The 23,127-nt window shown below is 38.9% G+C and overlaps 3 protein-coding genes, 1 long non-coding RNA gene and 1 pseudogene across 6 annotated transcripts; 3 read left to right on the top strand and 2 right to left on the bottom strand.

Annotated features, from left to right (window-relative positions):
- The window catches only part of LOC145479642 (uncharacterized), a 167,662-nt pseudogene that overhangs the window by 104,537 nt on the left and 39,998 nt on the right, over positions 1–23,127 (bottom strand).
- Positions 907–4,339, bottom strand: LOC145479648 (uncharacterized). The gene is made up of 2 exons (XR_014048442.1): positions 4,083–4,339; positions 907–3,586 (listed from the first exon to the last, which is right to left on the bottom strand). It is a non-coding gene; the product is annotated as an uncharacterized LOC145479648 (long non-coding RNA).
- On the top strand, positions 4,474–7,023 carry LOC145480140 (uncharacterized). Its single transcript, XM_081458596.1, has 3 exons — positions 4,474–4,498; positions 5,093–5,428; positions 6,099–7,023. Exons 1-3 carry the CDS (start codon positions 4,474–4,476, stop codon positions 6,377–6,379), a joined length of 642 nt encoding a protein of 213 aa, XP_081314722.1. The 3' UTR covers positions 6,380–7,023.
- Positions 7,935–12,465, top strand: LOC145480139 (uncharacterized). The gene is made up of 4 exons (XM_081458595.1): positions 7,935–7,944; positions 10,361–10,402; positions 10,516–10,699; positions 11,187–12,465. Exons 1-4 carry the CDS (start codon positions 7,935–7,937, stop codon positions 12,463–12,465), a joined length of 1,515 nt encoding a protein of 504 aa, XP_081314721.1.
- LOC145470046 (uncharacterized) lies at positions 15,646–21,575 on the top strand. Of its 3 annotated transcripts, XM_081453873.1 has the most exons (7): positions 15,646–15,770; positions 17,510–17,581; positions 18,520–18,591; positions 19,005–19,076; positions 20,009–20,080; positions 20,559–20,630; positions 21,287–21,575. In XM_081453873.1, the coding sequence occupies exons 2-7, from the start codon at positions 17,514–17,516 to the stop codon at positions 21,384–21,386; spliced, it is 456 nt and encodes a 151-aa protein (XP_081309999.1). In that variant the 5' UTR covers positions 15,646–15,770; positions 17,510–17,513; the 3' UTR covers positions 21,387–21,575. The 3 variants fall into 3 exon arrangements, with proteins under 3 accessions (XP_081309999.1, XP_081310014.1, XP_081310007.1); XM_081453888.1 differs by lacking the exon at positions 21,287–21,575 and having other exon boundaries at positions 20,559–20,835; XM_081453881.1 differs by lacking the exon at positions 15,646–15,770 and having other exon boundaries at positions 17,150–17,581.

The raw sequence follows: 23,127 nt of genomic DNA, 5'->3' as shown, positions 1-23,127 counted from the left end.
ACATAATTTCTTATTTAATATGAAAAGAGCATATCAGGAGAATATATATATATTTTTTAATTTGAAATCACGTGTAGATTACAGACCAAATTGCACTCCACTCAGTTCAATTACCATTATTAATTTTGCTAAAGTAGCCCTTCATGATTCAATCATTTAGAGCTACTTTAGAAAAATTAAAAGAAATATTCTCCTGATATGCTCTTGGTAACAAAGCAGGAATCCCACCCATACCCATTTCATACTTCTTTGGGGACCAAGAAATGAACGTTTTAACCCTCATAGGGTAAGAAACCTTTATTCCTTGGCGATCCTTGGCCGTGAGAGTCCACCCAGGAATCCCACCCAAGAGGAAAATAAACAGCATTGAAATCATCTTTCTCAAAAAATTTCCATCCCTCCCTCGTCACTCCCTTACCAGTAAACAAGAAACGAAAAACATCCCCGCGAAAATACAACCTTACAGGCAAATGTGACCGCGATTTCAAGTGCCGTTCGACGGCCACCCTAAAAGAACAAACATTTTCTTGAATAACTGCTACGTCCGGGCTTGGCCTGTTGAATAGCTCCACACATCGAGGTAATATACCCTCCTCTGGCTCCCACGAGGCTTCGTAGGGCGACTAGCCCTTCCATTGCACCAAATATTCTACCTAATTAAATGAAAGGCAAGAAAAGCTCGTTCTGATTTCGGGTAAACACTGAATTCAGTTAAAAATACAGCAACCAAGCGAGCACGTGCGAAAACAGGCACCACAACCAAACACTTACCGTTCCATTTCTTCCCCGTCTTTCGACGAGCCTTTCAACTTCCCAATAAGACGATTATTCTGTACTTGATTAGTTTTGACTGGCCGAAGTCGGCATCCACGGATGAAATCGAATTTAACACCGAGAAGTACATGCCATTAGGGACAGCGCGTCTCCCAACCCCAAAATGCATCGGGAACGAAAGAATATCGAGATCGAAATGTATTGTGGGCCAAAATATAATCAGATAGTGGGAGCGTGGTCTCTAACACTTGAAATGCCTGGTTGATTTCAGCTTTAAAACGCAGTTAGCGACCACCAGCCCACGTTTTCTCGAAATATTTCTGAAAGGAAACACAAATTATCCCTCGAACGTCTCAGTCACAGAAATTTTTGCTCATCAGATCATTTGTGCACCACGGTATTCATTATCTTGCAATTCATTGACCTATTTGTTACCAGTAAACGAACCTTAGCTTGTGTTGTGTATGTAGAAATTATATGTAGTTTCTTTAATTTGATTAACAATAATCGTAACGGCTTGTCGTGTATTTAATGCAGTAATACAGAACTTCATACCGTAATCCCATTATAATTCCACACACATACCAACATTGAAAGCCTGAAAATATATAATATAATATATAATAATATTTATCTGTTTTTTTTGTTTCTGCATGTAATGTTTGTTTCAGATTTGTTGCTTAAAAGCAGTAAAAACTCTAGAACAATATGAAATAACTATAAGACAATATTGAAATGACAATAGATGTCAGACATGTACTCAGAGTCCAATTTTCCTTAGAATGTTACTCGAGCCATGTATGGCAAAAAAATATTAAATTAATAGTAAACTTGTTGCAAAATCAATATAGTTCGCACTGTGCCGTTCAGAACTTACATGTACATGTACAAGCATATATCTGTGGTGGGGATCAAGTTGATAAAAATCCTACGGAAATGAGCTGATTGATCAAATATTTATGCAAAGCACGATGCCCAGTATTGTGATAGCTCACTGAAATTAAATGTGTGAAACACAAGACTAGTTTCACCTCATGCCAATAATGATTTCACATGCTTATCCCTGTTCTATTTAACAGAACATCAAAAACATGGTCTAATATTATTATTAATACAAGCTGCTGGAATAGTCTTGAATGACTGCTCTGTCCTTTTTTTGCTAATAACAAAATGATTTCAATTGAAAGAGACCTGGCATGTTCCATATAGGTCGTCCAGAAACAGTTAGAATCAGCTTTTAAAATTTCACTAGTCTGACCTGTAATGATTTCATATATTTTCTAGTGTGAAAATGTTTCCTGCACTAAATGCTCTGAATAATGATATCATCTTCTCTATTTAGCACAGCATCAAACAAACAATTTTGCCAAGGGACCTGTAGATCCAGGTTTTCATTATCCCTGGTGATCTTTTTCATTTTGATAGAAGTAAATTATGATGATGTTCTTCACAATGAAGAAGCTAAAGACCTGTGGATAACATAAGCCAATATCATAAGCCAATATCATAAGCCAATATGGCAGTAGCCTGCTAGAAGGCTAGTGTCAGGTTGCACAGTTATCTCTAGCTGTTCAAATCGTCACGAAAACATGTACAGCCTGCTACTGATCATATCACAAGGGCCATTTTAGAGATGAAAACTTAGGTCAAAAGGTTTCTAAAAGCACTCTTCTATCTTTGTACTACACTAACCACATGTCCTGCATTTTTCATGGGGCAGTGCATTTGGTTCATGTTAGAAGGAGTATTCCTTCCCAACATTGTTGTCTTTCTGTTGTTAAAGGATTTTGTGTTTGCAAAGTTGTGTTGTAAATATCAGAATAGTACTGGAAATGGGTCATGAAATAGGGTTTTACACATAATGCTCAAATTTGTTGTCATTATGCAAATGCTTGATGATCAAAAAATCTCACCATATATTATGCTCAAAAGACATCGGCCAGTTTTTGTCACTGTTATTCCCGCATAATGCTAGATTCTTTTGCCTCGCTATTATGCTCAAAATAATGCCAGCACAATGTGTAAAACCATATAATGACCACTAATGGGGGTGAGGGAAAGATGGAGTGGTCATCAGTGGAAGTTGTGGCACTTCCACAATAAACCAACTAAAAATTTGTTTCACACTGACAAGAATACGGCTTCATCTCTGCTCATGGGCGACACAAAATATAACCAGTATTGGGTCAGGTGTTGCAAGAAGATCGATTCTTTGATCACTGGACCCGTTAACCATCTGAAAAGAGGGCTGTGCAAGGCTACCACAGCTGCGTTTACCAGAGTAATAACACCACATATATCAGTGCAACTCTGCAGGGAATAGTTACGGCATCGTCAGTCACATTCATGACCCTGCCAATTAGTCACACTGGGAGAGTGGGCAAGCACCAAATGACTCTTTTTGTGCATTCCAACTTCTGGAATGTACCGTGCAAAATCATTGATGACATCAATGATGTCTGGGGGAGGTTGCCAAGCCAGCATCTTACAGTATATGATCTTCATGAAAGGTCGCAGCTCAACATCTACCAGTACCCAATGATTACCACCATTTTGAGGGTTGCCAATGAAAGTTTTGTCATTCCTTTGTCCCACATTCAGAGTGAAAACCAGCCTTTTTAAAGGTCCAGGGTTAAGTAACTTAGCTTTCCTCATCATCTCGTTGTGGATATTAACAACGACATTGGGCATAGTAGCATGGTATCATTTTGCATGTCATTAAGCTGTTTTAAAACCCATGTGACGTGATCAGTATAGACCCAGCCTTGCATTCCCGATGCAGCAAGACAGGCAAGCTCATCTGCAGTCAATCCTGTTAATTAGTAACAACATGATATACTTTTCATCTGGCTTTATTAAATATTTTCTAAGGGAGTGGGGTAATAGACCTCAAAAAGTAGAGTTGGAGTGGGCTGCTAGCGGACAAAGATGTATATAAGATTATAAATTTCTAAGCATCACTGCTTTCTAATTCAACAAAACTGTGATACTGTATTGAAGATGGCATCCCCCAACCCACCCCCCCCCCCTCCCCATCCCCTTTCCACCCTTCCACACCATGTCTAAAACCCTAATCGCATTTTTTCAGCTACAAAATAAGCATATCCCATATTCTATTTTACATCATTTTACTTTTTCGGGCCCGTGCACGCATTTTCGTTTTGTTTATCTTTAAATTACATAAACTTTATTGCATATTTTAGCCGGTTCCAGTACTAGTTCAGGATATACCTGGAAAAATAAGCCTACACATCACGACATCACTCCACATGAAGTCATTTCTTAATTTTCTCTAAAAAAAAACTTACCATAACTTGGTAGCATATCGTCAGTAGGATTGTCCCAGATCATGGCTTTGAATTTGTCGATCGATTTCTCGCCGAGTTTTGGGCTGGCGAAAAGCTTTCGGAAACCACCTCATCTCAGTATTGTAAGCACTGGGTTTGCCCTGTCGACGGCTCAACTTTGCAAGGATCATTCTATACATAAATATTGAACAATGCTTGGAGCAATTCAAGTGAAAAATTTTATTCAGGATTTACCTTACCCGCTGAAAATGATAAAATTAACCAGGCCTACTAATGTTAGAGACCAGGTTCCCGCTGTCTTGTTATATTTTGGTCCATAATACATTTCGACCTCGATATTCTTTCGTTTCCAAAGCATTTTGGGGTTGGGAGACGCGCTGTCCCTAATGGCATGTCCGAGAAGTCGCCTCTCGAAGGTCTATCGCGCGACGCCATTTTGGTTTGACTACAGTTTCCTCTTTAACAGATTGGCCAATCACACGCTAGCTTTATTGACAGGCTGACATGTGTGCTAGCGCGTAACAGAAATAAGCACCACCCACTTTGGTTCGGAATTTCTGGCTATGGGGCGCCTGTTTTCTTAATATATATAATTCTTTCTCTATCACGAGAGCTGGTGACTGTGCTGAATGAGACGGAAGAATTTGAAAACGGCAGCTTTTCGCTTTCGTATAGACGGAAAACATTTATTGAAAACTGAGCTTTTCGAAAACCATGGCGTCACGATGATCATGTGATTTCCTTGACGGAGTTTTCCTCAAAGACAAATCCAAAATAACCGGTGATTTTTGCGCTTCAAAAATTCCTCCCGCGTAGTGCGGACGGAATTTAAATTTGGGGAAAATAACTTTGTCGACAGTGATCTGTAAAGAACAGAATCATTCTGACAAAGTTCCAGCTCACGCAAGAGAAATAAAAATGCAGACGGTGTTGATGATAGGACAAGTGTACCTAAATGTTTTACAAAATGTCTACGTGGTTTCAATTACTAATGTTACTTTGTTTTGTAGCTTTTGGAACAATTCTGTTTTCCTTTGGTGGTGCCTCGACCTTCCCAACCATTCAGACAGACATGAAGAAATCCTCCAGGTTTGCGTTGTCCGTTTTCTGGGCTTATATTGGCGTAGTCAGCATGTACCTGCCTGTGACAGTGCTTGGCTTTGTGGCATACGGCAAGGACATCACCTCGAACATTCTCGACAGTGTGGGTCATAACCAGCATAATACGTCTGCAGGAATGTTAGACGTAGTGCTGGCGCTCATTACGCTTCACTTGCTGTTCAGTTTTGTGATTGTGGTAAATCCAGTGTCACAGCAGTTAGAGGAACTTCTGAGTATACCCCAAGGTGAGTAACCATGGTAACCTAGTTTAGTCAGGAGAACAGGAGATAGCCTCTTTGGGAACGGACTCGTTGCAGAAGGAGCGCAGATCGGTGCCCTGCTGCATATCAAAGCACAGCTTTTGCACCAGTATCACTTTTGTTGTACTATCCCATGAAAATTCCTGGTTTCGAAGAGGTTTAAGTAGGGAAGGTAAATAGGGTGTGGTCAAGAAAACTGCTACTCCGCCTCTTCGCCTCGTTACTGACACACCCTGCAGTAAGTTGCTAGCTTACTTTGATAATTAAGTGACGTGCCTTTGTTGAGAAGGAGTTACCCAAATGTCTTTAAATACATGTCAAATTATATTATTTCTTTTCTTTAATTGCTCGAGTTGGTTCGACTATTTTGCCTCATTTTTCCAGCTTGGGTAAAAAGAGAAACATACTGACGGTAGTGTAAACAGTTATAGTGATTTTTACCAATGTTAAGTTGTTTAACCTCAGTTCTCCCAAATATTTGATGACAAATGATGATTTTCGTTATTCTCACTACCTGACTGCTTGACGATACAATGATGCTGTTAAGGTATATTACATGTTGAACACTGTTAGGAGTGAAAGCGTTTCGATGTTGACAGTATGGTATCTATACTAGTAAAACTAACGCTCATGTTTTAACTTCCTTTTCCGGCAGAGTTCTGTCTGAAGCGGTGTCTCCTTCGTACAGGAATCATGTGCTTTATCCTTGGCGTTGGTGAACTCATACCAAAGTTTGGTCCCATTCTCTCTCTGATAGGAGGATCCACAGTAACAGCGCTAACCTTTGTGTTTCCTTGTCTGTTTTATCTCAGAATAGAAAAGAACATTCCTCTACATATCAAAGTGTTCTTGTACCAACTTATAGCTGTCGGGATTTTTGGCGGTGTCGCGTCTACTTACTCGGCGATAAATGACATTCGAAAAGTATTCAGTTAAAAAATAGGAAGAATTTTTAAGGAGTTAAACCAAGTATATGTAGGTTGTTACAAAGACAAGGATGGGCTCTTAAAATTGACATCCCGTGATTGACATTTATCAATGATAGGTCACCTGATCTCAGTATCAGGTCACTAATCATTGACTGCGCAGTTTTTCTAAAGAGGCAGTTACACTTAAATCAGTGATTTTGTACAATCATCAGAAGTATTTCCGTTCTTGGTCTAAAAATGAAAAGCTGAGAAAGCTCAAGAATGGCATATATAAAGCATACTTACCAAAGGAAGTCTTATCTGAGAAATTTTGATGATGGTGTTTCCTAAAACTTCGAAACGCAAAACTCGAACATCGCAGATGGTTACTTCTCAAACTCATTAATGATTTATCAAATTCAAACAAAGGATATCATAACCGCGAGACGGTTTTTGAATCTCTGATATTAATTAGCATATATTTTTACGAGTTTATTTCTCCGTTTTTCTCCTTGTTTTAGTTTCGATTGTGGAGACATATCAAACGCTCAAGACAGTGTTTTATCACATTTCCAAACACTGTTTTTAACTCTGTTGTCGGTATTTGATAATAGGTAAAACTCGGATGATTATAAATTTTACAAGGCGTTTGACAAGAAAAAAAATATATTAAGGCGGTGAATGTTACGATGTCATCGCTGAACATCACTATCAAGAAATAGCCAACAAAGTTCTGAAAGTCATTATAGTGCTTAAGAGAGCACTTTCATTCTGCTTCAGTTGGTGTACAGTCTTAAAACATGTTAACTTAATAGAAATATTGAATAAAGGCAAGAGACCATGATAGAGGAAGTCTAAAGGCTGCCACACACCTTTGCGAAAGAACTTGTGTTTCTGTGCCTTCGCGCTTTCAGTTATGGTCGCGAGAGTACGTGGCGAACTTAAGTAAACGAACTACATCTTGTCAACCTCTAGATAACTGCGTTTAAAATTGTGAAATAAAATATAAGGACCTTTTTCATTGTCATTAATTATACAATCAGCTTGCAGGCATTGTTTAAAGTTTAATTGAATACGCTTGTTCTAATTTTACAGTAGGGGATATTTTGACAGAAGCCCGTTCTGAGAAATCCAGAAGTATGTATTTATACGTTTTGTTACATCGACTTGCAAACTATTACGGTCTTGAAAACCTGGAACTGTCTTTCAAAGAGGAAGGATCCTTTGGGCTGTTCAATGGGTAACAACAGACTTACCGTAAAGACCCTGACAAGTCCTCCCCAGGCCTCTCCCTCCCAACCCATCTGTCCACTGTCGCGTTATTTTATTCTCGTCAACGGGCGCAAATTTTAACGGGTTTACGCGAGTGAAATAAAATAGAACAAATGAATGGACGGTTAATATGTGTCTGCAGTAGACTGTAGGAGAAAGTAGAATGTGAATCAACCTCTTGGGCAGGTGCAAGCGGCCCATACGTCTTTTAAAATTGCGCTGGTTGACCCAAGTTATCAATAAGCGAGAGTGGTAATCCACCTAAAAATCTGGTTTTCAAACTGGGAACGGAAGAATTAAAAAACGGAGGAATGGGGAACGGTAAAGTAAGGAATGGCAAAATAAAGAACAGGTAGCAGGAAACAATCACAACGGGAAACGGAACCGGAACCTGGAGAACGGGGAACGGAGAAATTTCCGTGAGTACAAATGAACCCAGGAGATAGTTTTACGCAGCAGTAGTTAGTGGTATTCAACAGTTGTGAGAATATACAGTCAAAAGATGCCTTCCTAAGTCTCAGTTAAGACGTACCGTTTAAAAGATTCCCAGTTTTAAAGAATCTCCATTTTAAAGATTCTCGCTTTCAAAGAATCCCTGTTCCCCGCTTTCGTTTCCCCGTTCCGTTTCTCATTTTTTGTATTTGTTTCCCATTTCCCATTTCCCTGTTCCCTGATTTTAAACAATGCATTTCCGTACAGTTTCTGTATTCTCTCTTGAGGCGAACGTGAACGAAAATCTCGTTGATGGTACAGCATTTACTTTTCTACCCAACGACCGTCTAAAGAAAGGGAGAAACACGGTTATCAAAAGAGAATATAAATATTAAAAATACATACATAATGTGGCGCATGCATGATCTGCAAAATGGACGTCGTCGATTCTTTTTTTGTTTGTTTGTTTTTTGTTTTCTCATTATCTGATATGTTTCGCTCCTTTCACTGACCTGTTTATTTTACGTTGTCAATTTAAGTTTTAAGTTGTGACTTTTTAAACATGCTAGAGGAAAGGTACGAAAAAAATAAATTAAGTTGTTCTTTTAATTTCAAGTCTCTAAAATCGACAAACGCTTACATATTATATTCGGCTACTAAGAGACTTTCTTTTCAATCGTGACGCAATTATTCTAACTTATACTTTGTTAATATATTATTAAAAGTTTTTTTTGGATACCGAATGCTGGCTGTGAACACATTGAGCGAACAAAAACTTAAAAGTTAGTAAAATTTGCCATAAAAAGCAAGTAAAAGGTAAAACTAACGAAGAGGTTTATCAAATAATGCCAGAAATAACGAATTATATTCGAATTCAAAGATAAGTTTGTCGCTTGGACAATTATTTCTACATGTTAATCCTTAATTACATGTATTCGATAAACTTAATGAAGTAGGGAGATGTCAGTTTTCATGTAGTTTAAAGCAGATTTATGCAAATAACGGCTTTCCGCCAATTCAGAATTCAATGTTTTTGGATTTTGGCTTCTGAGAGAGGAAGATTTTTTCTCGAGCTTGGATATTTTCACCGCTAAGGTAACCCAGAATTTCACCATCACTACTTCATTAAAGGCTACACCTAATGTATAAATAACAGCTAAAAGAATCCTTGCGACACTCATGGCTATGCAGCAAGTATTGAGTTTCTCGCCATCTGTATTTCGTTATGTCTTCTTCTTGTGATCTTCCGATCTATTATCACTGCGTGCTTACTTAAATAGGTACGGGTAACTGATGTATGTGGGTAAAACTATGAGAATGGTTCGTGCAAATAATCAACCTTACAGGGATTTCTTACAAGGGTTTTAATGAAATATTAGTTAACAGTATCTGCGTCAGAATTTTGAGAACAGGATGTGGGTTCAGTTTCTGATATTTACGTATTTAAAATGGAATAGATGGACATGTTAACGCAGTGAAAAGGTTCATAAACCAATCATGAATTGTTTGCAAGAATTGCAAGTGCTGCTCAGAAGTGTTCACGTCGTGGAGAAAAGATGCCGTGACTGAACAGGTAGTTCTTTTCCACCGGCATCCGGTCTGAGCACATTTCAGTTCTTGCTGAAAAAAATATCTAAGACAAAAAAAAAAAATAATAATAATAATAAAATGACAACTAAAATGTACTTTGTTGTCGAATACAAGTAACTAGAAGTAATCTTTTAGGTCTGGAATCCATTGTTAAGGTACGGCATGGCATTTTATCCGTATGCTATGTAACTCTCGATTTGTCTGTTCGCCCGTCAGGCGGTTTTGCACAACTAAATAAACTTTAACGACAAGTTCATCTACTGGGTAGTTATGTCCCGTTCATTACGTACGGTCTTTATCTGAAACTAAAAAATAAATTAGAAAGACGTGAACATTTAATAAGAATTCTTCTAAAATAGTTAGATTATTCGCTGTCGAATTCATGATCTAATTGATAAATAGAAGCTTCAGATCTACTTTAAAATGGTTCGCCGGGGTGGGGAGGGGGTGGAAGTGGCGGGGAGGGTGGGGGTGGCGAGGGGGGTGGGGGTGGCGTGGAGCGGGGCAGATAGGCGGTAAACAATAAAACAGGTGTCTTCACTGAAAAGCAATTTATTAAACTTACAGCTTGCGGTTTAAAGACTTTGAAAAAAAAATTCAGGGGACTGCGAATTTCGGTGTCAGCTTCTATTTGTACTTCCTGATAAGCTATCCCTCCTTGACTACATTAGACCAAAGAAAGTCTCTCATTAATATTTTTATCCTGATTATTTAGGAAAGAACTCTCACGTCATGTTTCTACTGCTGACGTTGAGCGGTAAGTAAATCCATTTTACTTTCTCTTCATTTCTCGTTATTGCCTCTGATTTTCTATTGTAGATGGTATTCTTATCGTATTTTATCTTATTTTATCTCATCTTAATTCAACAGTGCTTTCTGTGGCGAAAGCTAATTTCTTTGCATCTAATAATTCCGAACCTGATCTTGAAGACTGCCCAAAGTCGTGCGAATGCAAGAATCTAAAGACACCCCCATTTGGCATGAAGGTTTCGTGCAGTGGAGTAGAGCTAAAGAATGTTTCTGCATGGAAACTACCTGCTTCGACAACCATCTTGTATGTATATTTTCGGCGATAATTACATTGTCTTTAGATGTTTGAATTCTCTCAAAAGCGTTATTGTTGATAAATGATGATGATAACCATGATCATAATGATGAAAGTATTAGTATAACTGGTTTTATTAAATTCTCAACCTCGGATAATGCAATTCTAGCTTTCTGATTGGTTCACTAGATCTCGGTTACCAGCCATTATACCTGCGTTTGACCTTATATGGAAATGAATGCGGCAAATGTCGTTCAGCATAAAATTTTTCCCGGGAAGCCAAGTTTCGTCGACAGAAAAAAAAAATGGATGAAAAAAGCAGATTTGGTGAGCTATCCACGGAAGAAATACAAGAAATCATGGACAAGGCTGTCCCAGAAACAACAAAAAAAGCCACAAAGTTCGGGATGAGATTATTTAACGGTACGTACCCGTTAATTTTCAATTAAAAGTTGCAAAATTTCAAATCCGACCGTCGAGATTTTACGCATTCATGAAGGTTACGTAACAACAACAACAATATTTACCTTAATGTTACAGAATGGCTTGCTAGTCCTGGTGGCACCACATTTTCAAAACCAATACAAGAAATGTCAAAAGAAGAGCTGAATGTTTGTTTGAAGTGCTTTTACACGTCAGCGAGGAAGAAAGATGGCACATATTATAAGAGTTCATCCACGAAATCCATAAGAGCCGCCATTGATCGTTTTCTTCGCTCGCCGCCACACAACAAACCGTTTTCCATAATCTCTGACCCCGCTTTCACTGAGGCAAATAAAGTTTTGGACGCTTTCGTGAAAGACCTAAGGAAAACGGGTAAAATAGCTGGCGTCGTTCACAAAAAAGCAATCTCGAAAGAGCAGGTGAAGAAACTATTTGAGAGCGGCGAACTCGGCCCAGCCGACAGTTTCAATCCTGCCCAGTCACAGAGGACGGCTTGGTTCTACCTCGGCCTCTTTTTTGGAAGACGGGGACGTGAAAACCAGCGACAGTTGACACCCGCAATGCTTTCTCTACGAAAAACTCCACAAGGGGTTGAATACTACGAACTGAACAGAAGTCAGCCTGGTTCCTTGCCGGCTACAAAAAATCACCAGGGAGGCCTCGCAGATGCTGAGGATGAATCGGATGCGAAGATATTTTCCGTCCCGGCATCTGAAAGATGTCCGGTGAAAACGCTCAAGAACTACTTGGGTCATCTCAATCCAACGTCAGATGCTCTGTTTCAGAGACCAAGAGATGGTCAAAGCAAGAAGTTCAATCCCGCAGCCGACAAAATCTGGTTTTGCAGCGCACCTCTTTGTACAACTACGCTCGACAACATGATAAAAGATATGTCAAAGCGAGCAGGTATAGAACCACATCTCACAAACCACTGCCTGAGAGCTACATCTGTCACAGTGCTTTCCGACCATAATTGCGAGACGAGGCACATCAAGTCCATAACGGGACACAAGTCTGACCAGGCAGTCAAGTCCTACAACGAGCGGCCTTCGATGGAACAACAACAGAAGATGTCACTCGCTCTCAGTGATTTCATTGGAAATGCGTCTTCTGGTAGTGCCACTTCAGTGCAGGGGAAGGAAAACGAAATCCAGCAGCAGAGCAGACCAATCCCAGACGAATTTCCCCATCAAGAGTCCGGGAGAGCAGTTCTTGTGGAAAATAATTTTTCCACCAGTTCAACCTCCGTTTCACGGCATGGCGATCAGAGAAGCTTTCCCCAGTATTTTTACAACTGTAGTGTAAATGTCCACAATTATTACTCTTCCTGATGAGTTTGAACTTTGAACACTTGAGGACACTGCAGTAAGGTTTTTACCAGTACAAAACAGACCGTGAAGTTTGGATTACTGTAAATTCAGTTCAACGGTAATTTGCTTCGCTTTTGATTTTTCATTCAACTGTTCGCACGGCGGTGCACTTATCATGTGATCATGAGATCATGTAGTTTTGGCGCCCGGAAATCACCTCACTTTCCGGTCGTTTCTTAAACTTAAATAAAAATTTAGCAAAACCGAAGGTTGAGAATTCAATAAAACAATTATTCCATTCGCGCTTGTTGGATATGAGATTGGTTATAGCCAACTCATATCCAACGCGCGCTCATGGAATAATTGTTAAATAACCATCGCTGAAGTGAACATTTTATTCATATAGAGCTTATACATTTTAAAACAGTATCATAAATTTCATTACGTTAATATTTTTTCGTTTTATTGTTAATCATTTTGCTCGTAAATTTACAGAGACTTAAGCAACAACAGTCTAGGGAAGCCACCACCTGAGTTGTTCTTGAACACCAGGAATCTCAGAGAATTGTATCTATGGCGTTTTCATTACCACTAGCCAGGGAAACAAGCGTTCCCGCACAAAGAGCTTTTCCGCCTTCTGGCCGCGCTAACGTAGAGTTAGAGCAGAAAAATCGACGAAGCACGGGGTGGTTGTTCGAGCGACCCACCTCCCCTTGCTTCGTCGATGTTTTTGCTCTCATTCGGCAATGCTTGCCAGGCAGGCTGCATTATAAGATAACTGATTGTATAAGCCGCGCCGTAAGTAAAGAAAGGGTTGAGCCATAAAGAATTGACGCATTCAATCACGGTGAGAGTACAAAGCCGATGCGTCGAGCGTTGGATCTCGGCCGGAGCAAAGCGACATCAGAAATTCGCTACTGCAGCTTGTTAATATTCCTTTGTTAACTTTAATATTCAATATAAATAGCACCTCAGTTATTTAGCTAGGTTGGATTCGCGCTGGAAACATGGAACGTTGGCTCAATTGATTACTGGGACTGGGAGCGGTTCGCGTCAATTGAAAAAAAATTATATATATTCATTTCTAACCACTTATTAACCGAGAGTGAGGTCTTCACGGGAAAATATCAGACGTTTTCTTGTTAATTTTTTTGCGCTTAATTTACAGAGACTTGAGCTACAACATTCTGGAGAAGCTGCCACCTGAGTTGTTCTTGAACACCAGGAATCTCACAGAATTGTATGTATGGCGATTTCATTATTACTAGCCTGCGGAGAACGCGTTCCCCTAGCTCCTAAGAGCTCTTTCCACATTCTGACCACTTCAAATTGAAGCAAAAGCAGAAGAATCGAGAAGCACCGGGGTGCTGGGGCGAGCGACCCACCATCCCCATTAAGAGCTCAAGAGCCACCTTAAATTTTCAAAAATTTAAGGTGGCCCTGAACCCTATAAACAGATGCTCTTAAAACTTTGCCGAAAGTTGCGTCTTATCATGCTTATTAAAATTTGATAATATAGAAAAAGGTTATCGTGCCGTTTTTAAATTATAAGCTCCTAAAACTGTAATTAAGGGGTTTTTTTTGGCAGGTCATACTGTTCCTATTGTAACCTATTGTGTCACGAAAATGATAACAACGTGTTCACCAATGATTGGGCAGTGTTTTTTAATACCATGATTGTAGCATCAAGTGATAAAGAGTAGTTATAAACGACCCATCACAATCTAAGTGCTAGAAACTGTTTTGAGCCACCTTAAACGCTTATAAGAACCCCCGCGGCTATAAGCCCATCTACTTGTAAACCAGAAAATACTTCCGGTTATAAGCCTCTCCGAATATAAGCCTCCCTCCTCTAGCTTTCCTTTCCCTTATTATGATGTTTTAAAGCTTAATTACCAGTAAATGAAAAATCTATTTCCATCAACATATACAGCCATTGCTCGTTTCGCAACTGTTTTTAAATTCCGGTTATAAGCCCATTTGGATATAAGCTCCTCCTTTTATAAGCCCTTACAAAGTTGTATAAGCCCAGAGCTTATAAGGGGCAGTTTACGGTAAACAGTTAAAACTTCTCGTAGTCTATTTGGTCTGGGAAACTTATAAATGCAACATCGACAACCTCTTTTCTGTTCTGGATTTTAAGAAGCACCTCTAAGAATAAGGCCGGTGGTCTCGGTCAAACCATAGTTAGTAAAGGAGACTCCTTTACCAACAATATGGTCAAACACAATGAAATTAATATGCCAAGATGCAACCGTGGAGAGGCTATTTCGACCTGTTGTGTATCTAACTTTTCCCTTTATTCCTCAGATGGACTCGGTTTCCTTCGTCTAGTTCCGAATATAAACAAAACTTAGGCAAGACGCACTTTTCAAATTAATGTTTGCGAGACTCAAGTTCTGAGAGAAAAATCCGCCTCGTTTCTTTCCTTCCTCAAAAGTATTATACTAGTAGTAATCGTAGATTAAAGAGTGCGATCGAGTTTTGGTAGGTTTGGTATGTTAAAAGAGCAAAAATTCTAGGAACAGCATTCTGTGCCTGAGGTGTTAGGTAGGCATGAAATTGGCCTCCCTCCGGCAGGTGCGAAAACAAAGGAATTGATCGCAAAGCACGCGCATACGAGAAGGTTTGTTCGCGTTTATACATGTATTACGTAATATTAGTTACGACCGGTCATTAAAAAAAAAAAGAATTGCAGTTGGTAGGCCGCATTTAGTCCGCAGTCCCCGTTTTATACCCTAGTCCGTGTTTTATACCCAGTCCGTTATACTTAGTCCGCGTTTTGTACCTAAGTCCATGTTTTATACCCAGTCCGTAGTTCGCAGTCCGCAGTCTTCAGTCCACTGTCCGTAGTTTATATTGACCGTGTAAATCGACACAAACGATGCCTGTTCCGTCCGTATGGCAGACGACCTGCGTTTATTGCCAACAACCATTATCACATGTACGGCATGTGAATTCGTTCCAGTCCTACGCGTTCACATCAACCTGGAAGATTCGGCGAGACAATCATTTCTCTCTTGCAGTTAGTTATCTTTCTGCCTCAAACTTGCAACTTCTAACTAGCACCGTGAAAAGATGCTTTATATGAGCTTAAATTATGTATATCTTTCTATATTCCTTTTAAGTATACATTCCCTTTATATATTTCCTTATATCCCCTTTAAGATTCTCTTATATTCCCTTTAACAATACGCTTACAATATTGTGTAATTCGAAATTTAGCGTGGCCATGGTTTTGAAATAAATTGCAGGTTCCTTCAAGAAAACAAGATCAAAGATTTGACGTCAGGAATATTTAATGGTCTCACGAAGCTGGAGAAGCTGTAAATAGATCGTTTGTTTTACACTTTATTCCATGCATGTGGTTATCTTTCATCTGGATAACAATTAACTGCAATTAGTAATAGTAATTGGACCAAGTGATATGTAACTTAAGGGAATAATAGGGCCCCGAGTAATTTCAAACTGAAGGGACAAGCGCGCAGCTTGAGGCCAATTTGAAATTAAGAGCACTATTACACTCTGAATTGTACGACTCGAGGTCATATCAATAACTTAAAAACTTCTTTTGAGCGAAAAGGACTGTAGCTTTTTTCATAAGGTTTACAAGAGGGGCATTAAAGCGCAAACAATTAACATGCGAATGGCGCAGGGGTGTCCAATTACAAAAAGTGAACTAGCATTTTTACATTAAAATACCGAAAGACGCTACTCTTCTACTTACATTGCCACAATTATAATACAGTTATAAAAATAATAAATAATTGACCTTTTCAAGTGTCATGGTATTCCGCTGTATGCTGCTGTGCTAATAAACCATTTTCGTAATCTCAGCAGTTGACTGGAACTAACCTGCAATTGAGGCTAATGTAGGGAGTCTTTTCAAATGCTAATAATAAACATGCAAAAATATCAGCATGCTGATTGGCTGAGAGCATGTCAATTAATCCCAAGCAGTGCAGAAAGTTGAAACTGAGTGCAAGAAGTTGAAATTAAATTGCATGTATATTATTAACGCAGAGACAACAAACTAATAAATTACATAGATTTTTGTATTTTAGGAAAACACGTACGTATCTTGAAGGAACTTGTACAGCTTTAGACGTGACGTGTCTAAAAATGTATTTTAGTATAAATCTACTAGCGTTCTATTACGAATGCCGTTCTCTGATTGGCTACGTTACCCACTATCTATTCTGTGGTGGAGAGTGAGTATCGTGGCAGTGTGCCCTCGTTAACAAAATTACGGCCGCTTCTTGGCGTTTTCGAAGTGTCTATGAAGAGGATTTAGATAAAGTTTTGAACGACTAGTAGATTTATACTAAAACAATTAGATTATTGGCTCACGATTTCTCTGCGTGATAGTTGACTCGGGTTGCGCCCTCGCCAACTATCCCGCGATAGAAATCGAGAGCAAATCTAATTATTTAGTATTGTATTGTAACAAGTAATCAAATGATTTTTCTCGTAATTATTTGATTAACAAGTAATTATATTAACTAGCAATCAAATGATGTTTTGATCCTTGCTGGCTCGTGCAGTTTTTTAGTCTTTGAAAGATTTACTTGTACTTTTTTTTTTTTCAAGTTACAGTCGAAATCATTTTGACTACCTATACAATTGAAATAAATCCCTTCTATAATGTTATTCACGGAGAATAGTAATGTGGTCTATTAGGTATACTATATAAACAAATACTGCAAATAGGAACGAATGCTTGTAAAAAATGCCAAGTGGTGGAAGGCTGACAAGCTGGTTATTTACGAAGCGTTGGGGAGCTAGTGGGAATCGGGACAACCGAACACAAATCTTTCGAGTGGAAGGAAGGAGGATTCCAACTCCGGGATTTAATATTTCTGGCGAAGAAGAATGTAAGGAAATACGTCCAAGTTGTTTCAGAAGCGTTATTGTTAATGATGATATCAGATTATCACCTTGGCATTGATATCAGCTAAACTCATGGTCAGCAATGAACGTCGTATGCATTTTAAAACCGTCGCGAATTTCTTTTTGTTTGCGGTTAATATTTTCCTTCCTTGTGTCAATTTGTTGTTACTTCTAGCAACATGAGCAACAACCATTTGGAGGAGATGCCGTCTGCATTGTTCTCAAACACCAGCAGTCTCAAGGAATTGTACGTATGGCTAGTATTTTGTTGCATTCTCATTACATGGGGTACGGGTAAGGAAAGAAAGGAACCATGAAAGCATTAACCTGCTCGTTTTGTCCAGAAACTACTTGTCAAATATCATTAAGAAAATTATTGGGCTAGTTAACGTTTCCATTAAGCGTAGGCATTTTGACGTTGAGAAGTTACCACTTCAAGCGGGAAACTAAATGGCAAGAAAGGATTTTCCGCGCTTTCTATTAGAAATTTGGTGAGAACAGTTTATTGTAGTACGATAAACAAAGGTTTTAGTTTTTAAAAATACGACAGCAGGCGAGTATACCAGTTAGCTATTTATCAACTTGACAAGTTGATAAGGTTAACTTACCGCCGTAACAAGTTTGTGAAATTGGTGCTTCTACAGTTAGCCCTTTGCCAGCGCAAATTGTGGAATGTGTGGTTTATTTGTGGATGGCCTTGTTTTCCGAGCATTAAAGCGAAATAAGCCCGGCAGTTTCTAATGCCTGAGTATGACTGAAAAGTTTGATGGGTGGAGTGCAAGTTTTGTTGCACTTTTGGCAAAAATATGCCTTGGTCGTTATTTGTGATGGAATGCCTGTAACGCAGGTATCCTTCAGTTTTTCTAAGTTGCTGGAAGATTTCTGACAATGCATCAGCTGTCGCGTTCGGAGACAATGTGTTAAGAGACTGATGATCGGTAATTGAAACTAGACTTGCTTTGTTTACACAAACCAAGACCCAGAAAGTTAATTTAATCTCCTCGTCTCTTCATTAAGTATGTGCATGTGGATATACCAGCTTAGATCAATTTGCTCTCGAAAGGGTGCTTTACACGGCCTCAAATTATGTGGTATATCTTACATTCGCTTCATGCTTAATGAAAGTGTAATAATAACGTGTAGCACGAAATTTAATGTGCCTGGTATTGTTTAAATAAATCGCAGGTACCTTCAGGAAAACAAAATCAAAGAACTGGCCCCAGGAATATTTGATGGTCTCATTAAGTTGGAGATCCTGTAAATACATCGATTTTGTGCAGTTTATGATTCCATGCGTGTAGTTATCTTTAGAATTGAATAGATCGGTGACAAACACTGCTAGCAGGGCAAATAACTTAACATACTTAGACTGCTAAAAACAAAAAATGTTAAGGGGTGGACAATTTGACTTTTGAATGAGAGAGAGGGGAGGGATGGGTGATTTGGTATAGGCATCAATTTGCGGAGCGTTTAGGAAATTCCTGCCAATAAAATATTATGTGCTCTCTTAATAAAAATCAATGCTGACCGCCGTTGTCCAGGATTAGGGATTGTGAAAGTGCTAAAATAAAGAGTCATGGTCAGTAGTGAAGGTCGTATGCATTTTAAAACCGTCCTCTTTGTTGCGGTTAATATTTTCGTTTCTTGTGTCAATTTGTTGTTACTTCTAGCAACATGAGCAACAACCATTTGGAGGAGATGCCGTCTGCATTGTTCTCGAACACCAGCAGTCTCAAGGAATTGTATGTATAGCTAGTATTTTGTTGCATTCTCATTACATGGGGTACGGGTAAGGAAAGAAAGGAACCATGAAAGCATTAACCTGCTCGTTTTGTCCAGAAACTACTTGTCAAATATCGTTAAGAAAATTATTGGGCTAGTTAACGTTTCCATTAAGCGTAGGTATTTTGACGTTGAGAAGTTACCACTTCAAGCGGGAAACTAAATGGCAAGAAAGGATTTCTCGTGCTTTCTATGAGAAATTTGTGAGAACAACTTTTTGTTGCACGATAAACAAAGGTATTAGTTTCTAAAAGTACGTCGGCAGGCGAGTAAACAACTTAGCTATTTATTGACGTGAATTTGTAAAGGTTAACTTATCGCCGTAACAAGTTTGTGAAGTTAATGTTTCTAGAGTTAGCGCTTTGCTCGCGCAAATTGTAAAATGTGTGTTTCATGTGTGGATATCCTTGTTTTCTGCGCATTAAAGGAAAACAAGCCCGGCAGTTTGTAATGCCTGATGATTGCTGAAACGTTTGATGGGTGGAGTGCAAGTTTTGTTGCAATTTTGGCAAAAATATGCCTTGGTCGTTGTCTGTGATGGAATGCCTGTAACGTAACTATCCATCTAAGTTGCTGGAAGATTTCTTACAATGCATCAGCTGTCGCGTTCGGAGACAATGTGTTAAGAGACTGATGATCGGTAATTGAAACTAGACTTGCTTTGTTTACACAAATTAAACCAAGACCCAAAAAGTTAATTTAATCTCCTCGTCTTTTCATTAAGTATGTGCATGTGGATATACCAGCTTAGATCAATTTGCTCTCGAAAGGGTGCTTTACACAGCCTCAAATTATGTAGTTTACCTTATATTCCCTTCATGTTTAATGAAAATGTAATAATAATGTATAGCACGAAATTTAATGTGTCTGGTATTGTTGAAATTAATCGCAGGTACCTTCAGGAAAACAAATTCAAGGAACTGGCTCCAGGAATATTTGATGGTCTCACGAAATTGGAGATCTTGTAAATACATCGATTTTGTGCAGTTTATGATTCCATGCGTGTGGTTATCTTTAGAACTGAATAGATTGGTGACACACACAGTTAGCAGGGCAGAGAACTTAACATACAAAGACCGCTAAAGACAAAATTGTCAAGGGGTGGACAATTTGACTTTTGAATGAGAGAGAGGGAGGTGTGGGTGATTTGGTATAGGCATCAATTTGCGCAGGTAGTTTTAATCTGGGTGTGAGTTTAGTAAATTCCTGCCAATAAAGTATTATGTGCTCTCTTAATAAAAATCAATGCTGACCGCCATTTCCGAGGATTAAAGTTTTTGTTTTAATTTCAATTTTGTTTTTTTCATTTTGCAATTGTCAAAGTGCTAAAATAAAGAACCATTCTATCTTATTATTTCTCGCTGCGGGTGGGATTGGCAGTTCAAGCACTTGTATATTTATTGTTATAAGTTATCGTCCCTATTGAAATCATTTCATGACAGGGAATTGGATGGAAACCAGTTACAGCAGTTGCCTCCGAGGCTTTTTGATGACAATACGAAGCTGACGCGTCTGTAAGTGATACGCCTCCTTCAGCCATGAAAATAATGTTAATCCTATTAAGTTACAGAGGATGGCTCGGAGCCGAGGCTAATCAATACACCATTTCTTCCAGACAGTTTTGATGATAGTAGTTGGTTGACGAAGATAGCCTGTTCTTTTCGCTAAACATAAACCATGATTATCTCTGTCCTGCAAATGAAAAGTAGCAGCAATGTTACCGAGTCCGAACAGACAAGGTCGCAACTCACTAACTCACTTGATAAGTAGAGGCTCAAAAGCTAATTTCTTCGCATCTAATAATTCCATGTCTGGTTTTGAAGACTGCCTAAAGTCATGTAAATGCAAGAATCTAAGGACATCTCCATTTGCCATAAAGGTTTTATGCAGTGGAGTAGAGCTAAAGAATGTTTCTGCATTGAAACTACTTGCTTCGACAACCATCTTGTACGTGTATTTTCGGCGATAATTACATTGTCTCTAGATGTTTGAATTCTTTCAAAAGCGTTATTGTTAATAAATGATGGTGATAACCATGATGACTGGTTGTCGCCGTCACTGAATTGAACATTTTGTTCATGTAAAGCTGATACATTTTAAAACAGTATTATCAATTTCATTACGATAATTTTTCCGTTTTGTTGTTAATTATTTTGTGTGTAATTTACAGAGACTTAAGCAACATCAGTCTAGGGAAGCTGCCACCTGAGTTGTTCTTGAACACCAGGAATCTCACAGAATTGTATGCATGGCGTTTTCATTATTACTAGTCAGGGTAACAAGCGCGCCCGTACAAAGAGCTTTTTCCACATGCTGGCCGCGCGTACATTAGAGGTAGGGCAGAAAAATCGACGAAGCAGTGGGTGGTTGTGCGAGCGACCCACCTCCCCTTGCTTCGTCAATGTTTTTGCTCTCGCTCGGCAATGCTTGCTACGCAGGCTGCATTATAAGGTAACTGATTGTGTAAGCCGCGCTATATGTAAAGAAAGGGTGGAGCCATGAAGAATTGAGCGAAAAGGACTGTAGCTTTTTTCATAAGGTTTACAAGCAATTAACGTGAGAATGGCGTGGGGTGTCCGATTACAAAAAGTGGACTAGCGTTTTTACATTAAAATACTGAAAGACGTTACTCCCCTGTTCACATGATGGCACTTTTCCTGGAGTCGCTGATGTCCTGGAGGTCTTCAGAGAGACCGGTCAGCATAGTCCGGACGTTCCAACAGCCCAGTTTTAGAGCTGGTTTCTTTTGGTTTTTCTTGTTGTTGCCTGTTGCGATAGTTGCGGTTAATGCATCAGCTGTCACACTCGGAGACAATGTGCTACGAGACTGATGCTTAATTGAAACTTGAACTGCTTTCTTTACACAAACAAAGACAAACAAAGTTAGTTTAATCTCATCTCTTTCCTAAGTATGTGCATGTGAATACACCAGCTTAGATCAATTTGCTCTCGAAAGGGTGCTTTACACGGCCTCAAATTATGTAGTATATCTTATAGTCACTGCATGCTTAATGAAACTGTAATAATAACATGTAGCACGAAATTTAGCCTGCCTGGTATTGTTAAAATTAATCGCAGGTACCTTCAGGAAAACAAAATCAAAGAACTGGCTCCAGGAATATTTGATGATCTCACGAAATTGGAGATCCTGTAAATACATCGATTTTGTACAGTTTATAATTCCATGCGTGTGGTTATCTTTAGAGCTGAATAGATTGGTGCCACACACTGTTAGTAGGGCAGAGAACTTAACAAACACAGACCGTTAAAAGACAAAAATGTTAAGGGGGGGACAATTTGTCTTTTGAATGAGAGAGAGGGAAGGGGTGGGTGATTTGGTATAAGCATCAATTTGCCCAAGCTAGTTTTAATCTGGGTGTGCGTTTAGCAAATTCCTGCCAATAACATATTATGTGCTCTCTTAATAAAACGAATCAATGCTGACCGCTGTTTCTTAGGGTTAAATTTTTCAATTTTGCGATTGCAAAAGTGCTAAAATAAAGAGTCATTTTATATTGTTATTTGTCGTTGCGGGTGGGTTGGCACTTCAAGCACTTATAATTACTGTTATAATTTACCGTCCCTATTAAAATCATTTAATGACAGGTACTTGTATGGAAACCAGTTACAGCAGTTACCTCCGGGGCTTTTTGATTACAATACTAAGTTGACGCGTCTGTAATTGATACACTTCCTTCAGTCATGATAATGTTAATCCTAATAAGGTGGCTCCATAGAGTCATCATTTATCACGTTGCGCGCCCTAGTGTTATGTTTTGTATTCTGTTTTTGCATTCGTTTTTACACCCAGTCCTTTCAAACTTATTAAATGTAATAAGCAATGATGATATGTTGATTTACTATCATCTCTATTAAAATCTTGACTTTTAATGTTGAATTATAAATGCGCAAACAAATGCGTTGTTTACCGTTTTTATGGCTTTATCTGTGACTTTCTTGAATTTCCTTTGGTAAAGTTGTCCAAAATTTTTACGGTACATTGAATACGGC

The sequence above is a fragment of the Orbicella franksi genome, chromosome 2, assembly GCF_964199315.1.
Source record: "Orbicella franksi chromosome 2, jaOrbFran1.1, whole genome shotgun sequence".
Classification (NCBI taxonomy): Eukaryota; Metazoa; Cnidaria; class Anthozoa; order Scleractinia; family Merulinidae; genus Orbicella; species Orbicella franksi.
The sequence above is the reverse complement of the archived record's forward strand: the minus strand, read 5'-3'. Positions and strand labels throughout refer to the sequence as shown.

What these genes read in the sequence shown, in the direction of transcription:
- LOC145480140 (XM_081458596.1), top strand. Translation starts at nt 4,474, where the DNA reads ATGTCCGAGAAGTCGCCTCTCGAAG. An exon ending in CGAGAAGTCGCCTCTCGAAG is followed by an intron (nt 4,499 to 5,092) that starts GTCTATCGCGCG and finishes TTTGTTTTGTAG; the next exon opens with CTTTTGGAACAATTCTGTTT. An exon ending in ACTTCTGAGTATACCCCAAG is followed by an intron (nt 5,429 to 6,098) that starts GTGAGTAACCAT and finishes CTTTTCCGGCAG; the next exon opens with AGTTCTGTCTGAAGCGGTGT.
- LOC145480139 (XM_081458595.1), top strand. An exon ending in TCTACTGCTGACGTTGAGCG is followed by an intron (nt 10,403 to 10,515) that starts GTAAGTAAATCC and finishes TTAATTCAACAG; the next exon opens with TGCTTTCTGTGGCGAAAGCT. An exon ending in CCTGCTTCGACAACCATCTT is followed by an intron (nt 10,700 to 11,186) that starts GTATGTATATTT and finishes TACGCATTCATG; the next exon opens with AAGGTTACGTAACAACAACA.
- LOC145470046 (XM_081453873.1), top strand. Translation starts at nt 17,514, where the DNA reads ATGAGCAACAACCATTTGGAGGAGATGCCGTCTGCATTGTTCTCAAAC. An exon ending in CTCATTAAGTTGGAGATCCT is followed by an intron (nt 18,592 to 19,004) that starts GTAAATACATCG and finishes TGTTACTTCTAG; the next exon opens with CAACATGAGCAACAACCATT. An exon ending in CTCACGAAATTGGAGATCTT is followed by an intron (nt 20,081 to 20,558) that starts GTAAATACATCG and finishes ATTTCATGACAG; the next exon opens with GGAATTGGATGGAAACCAGT.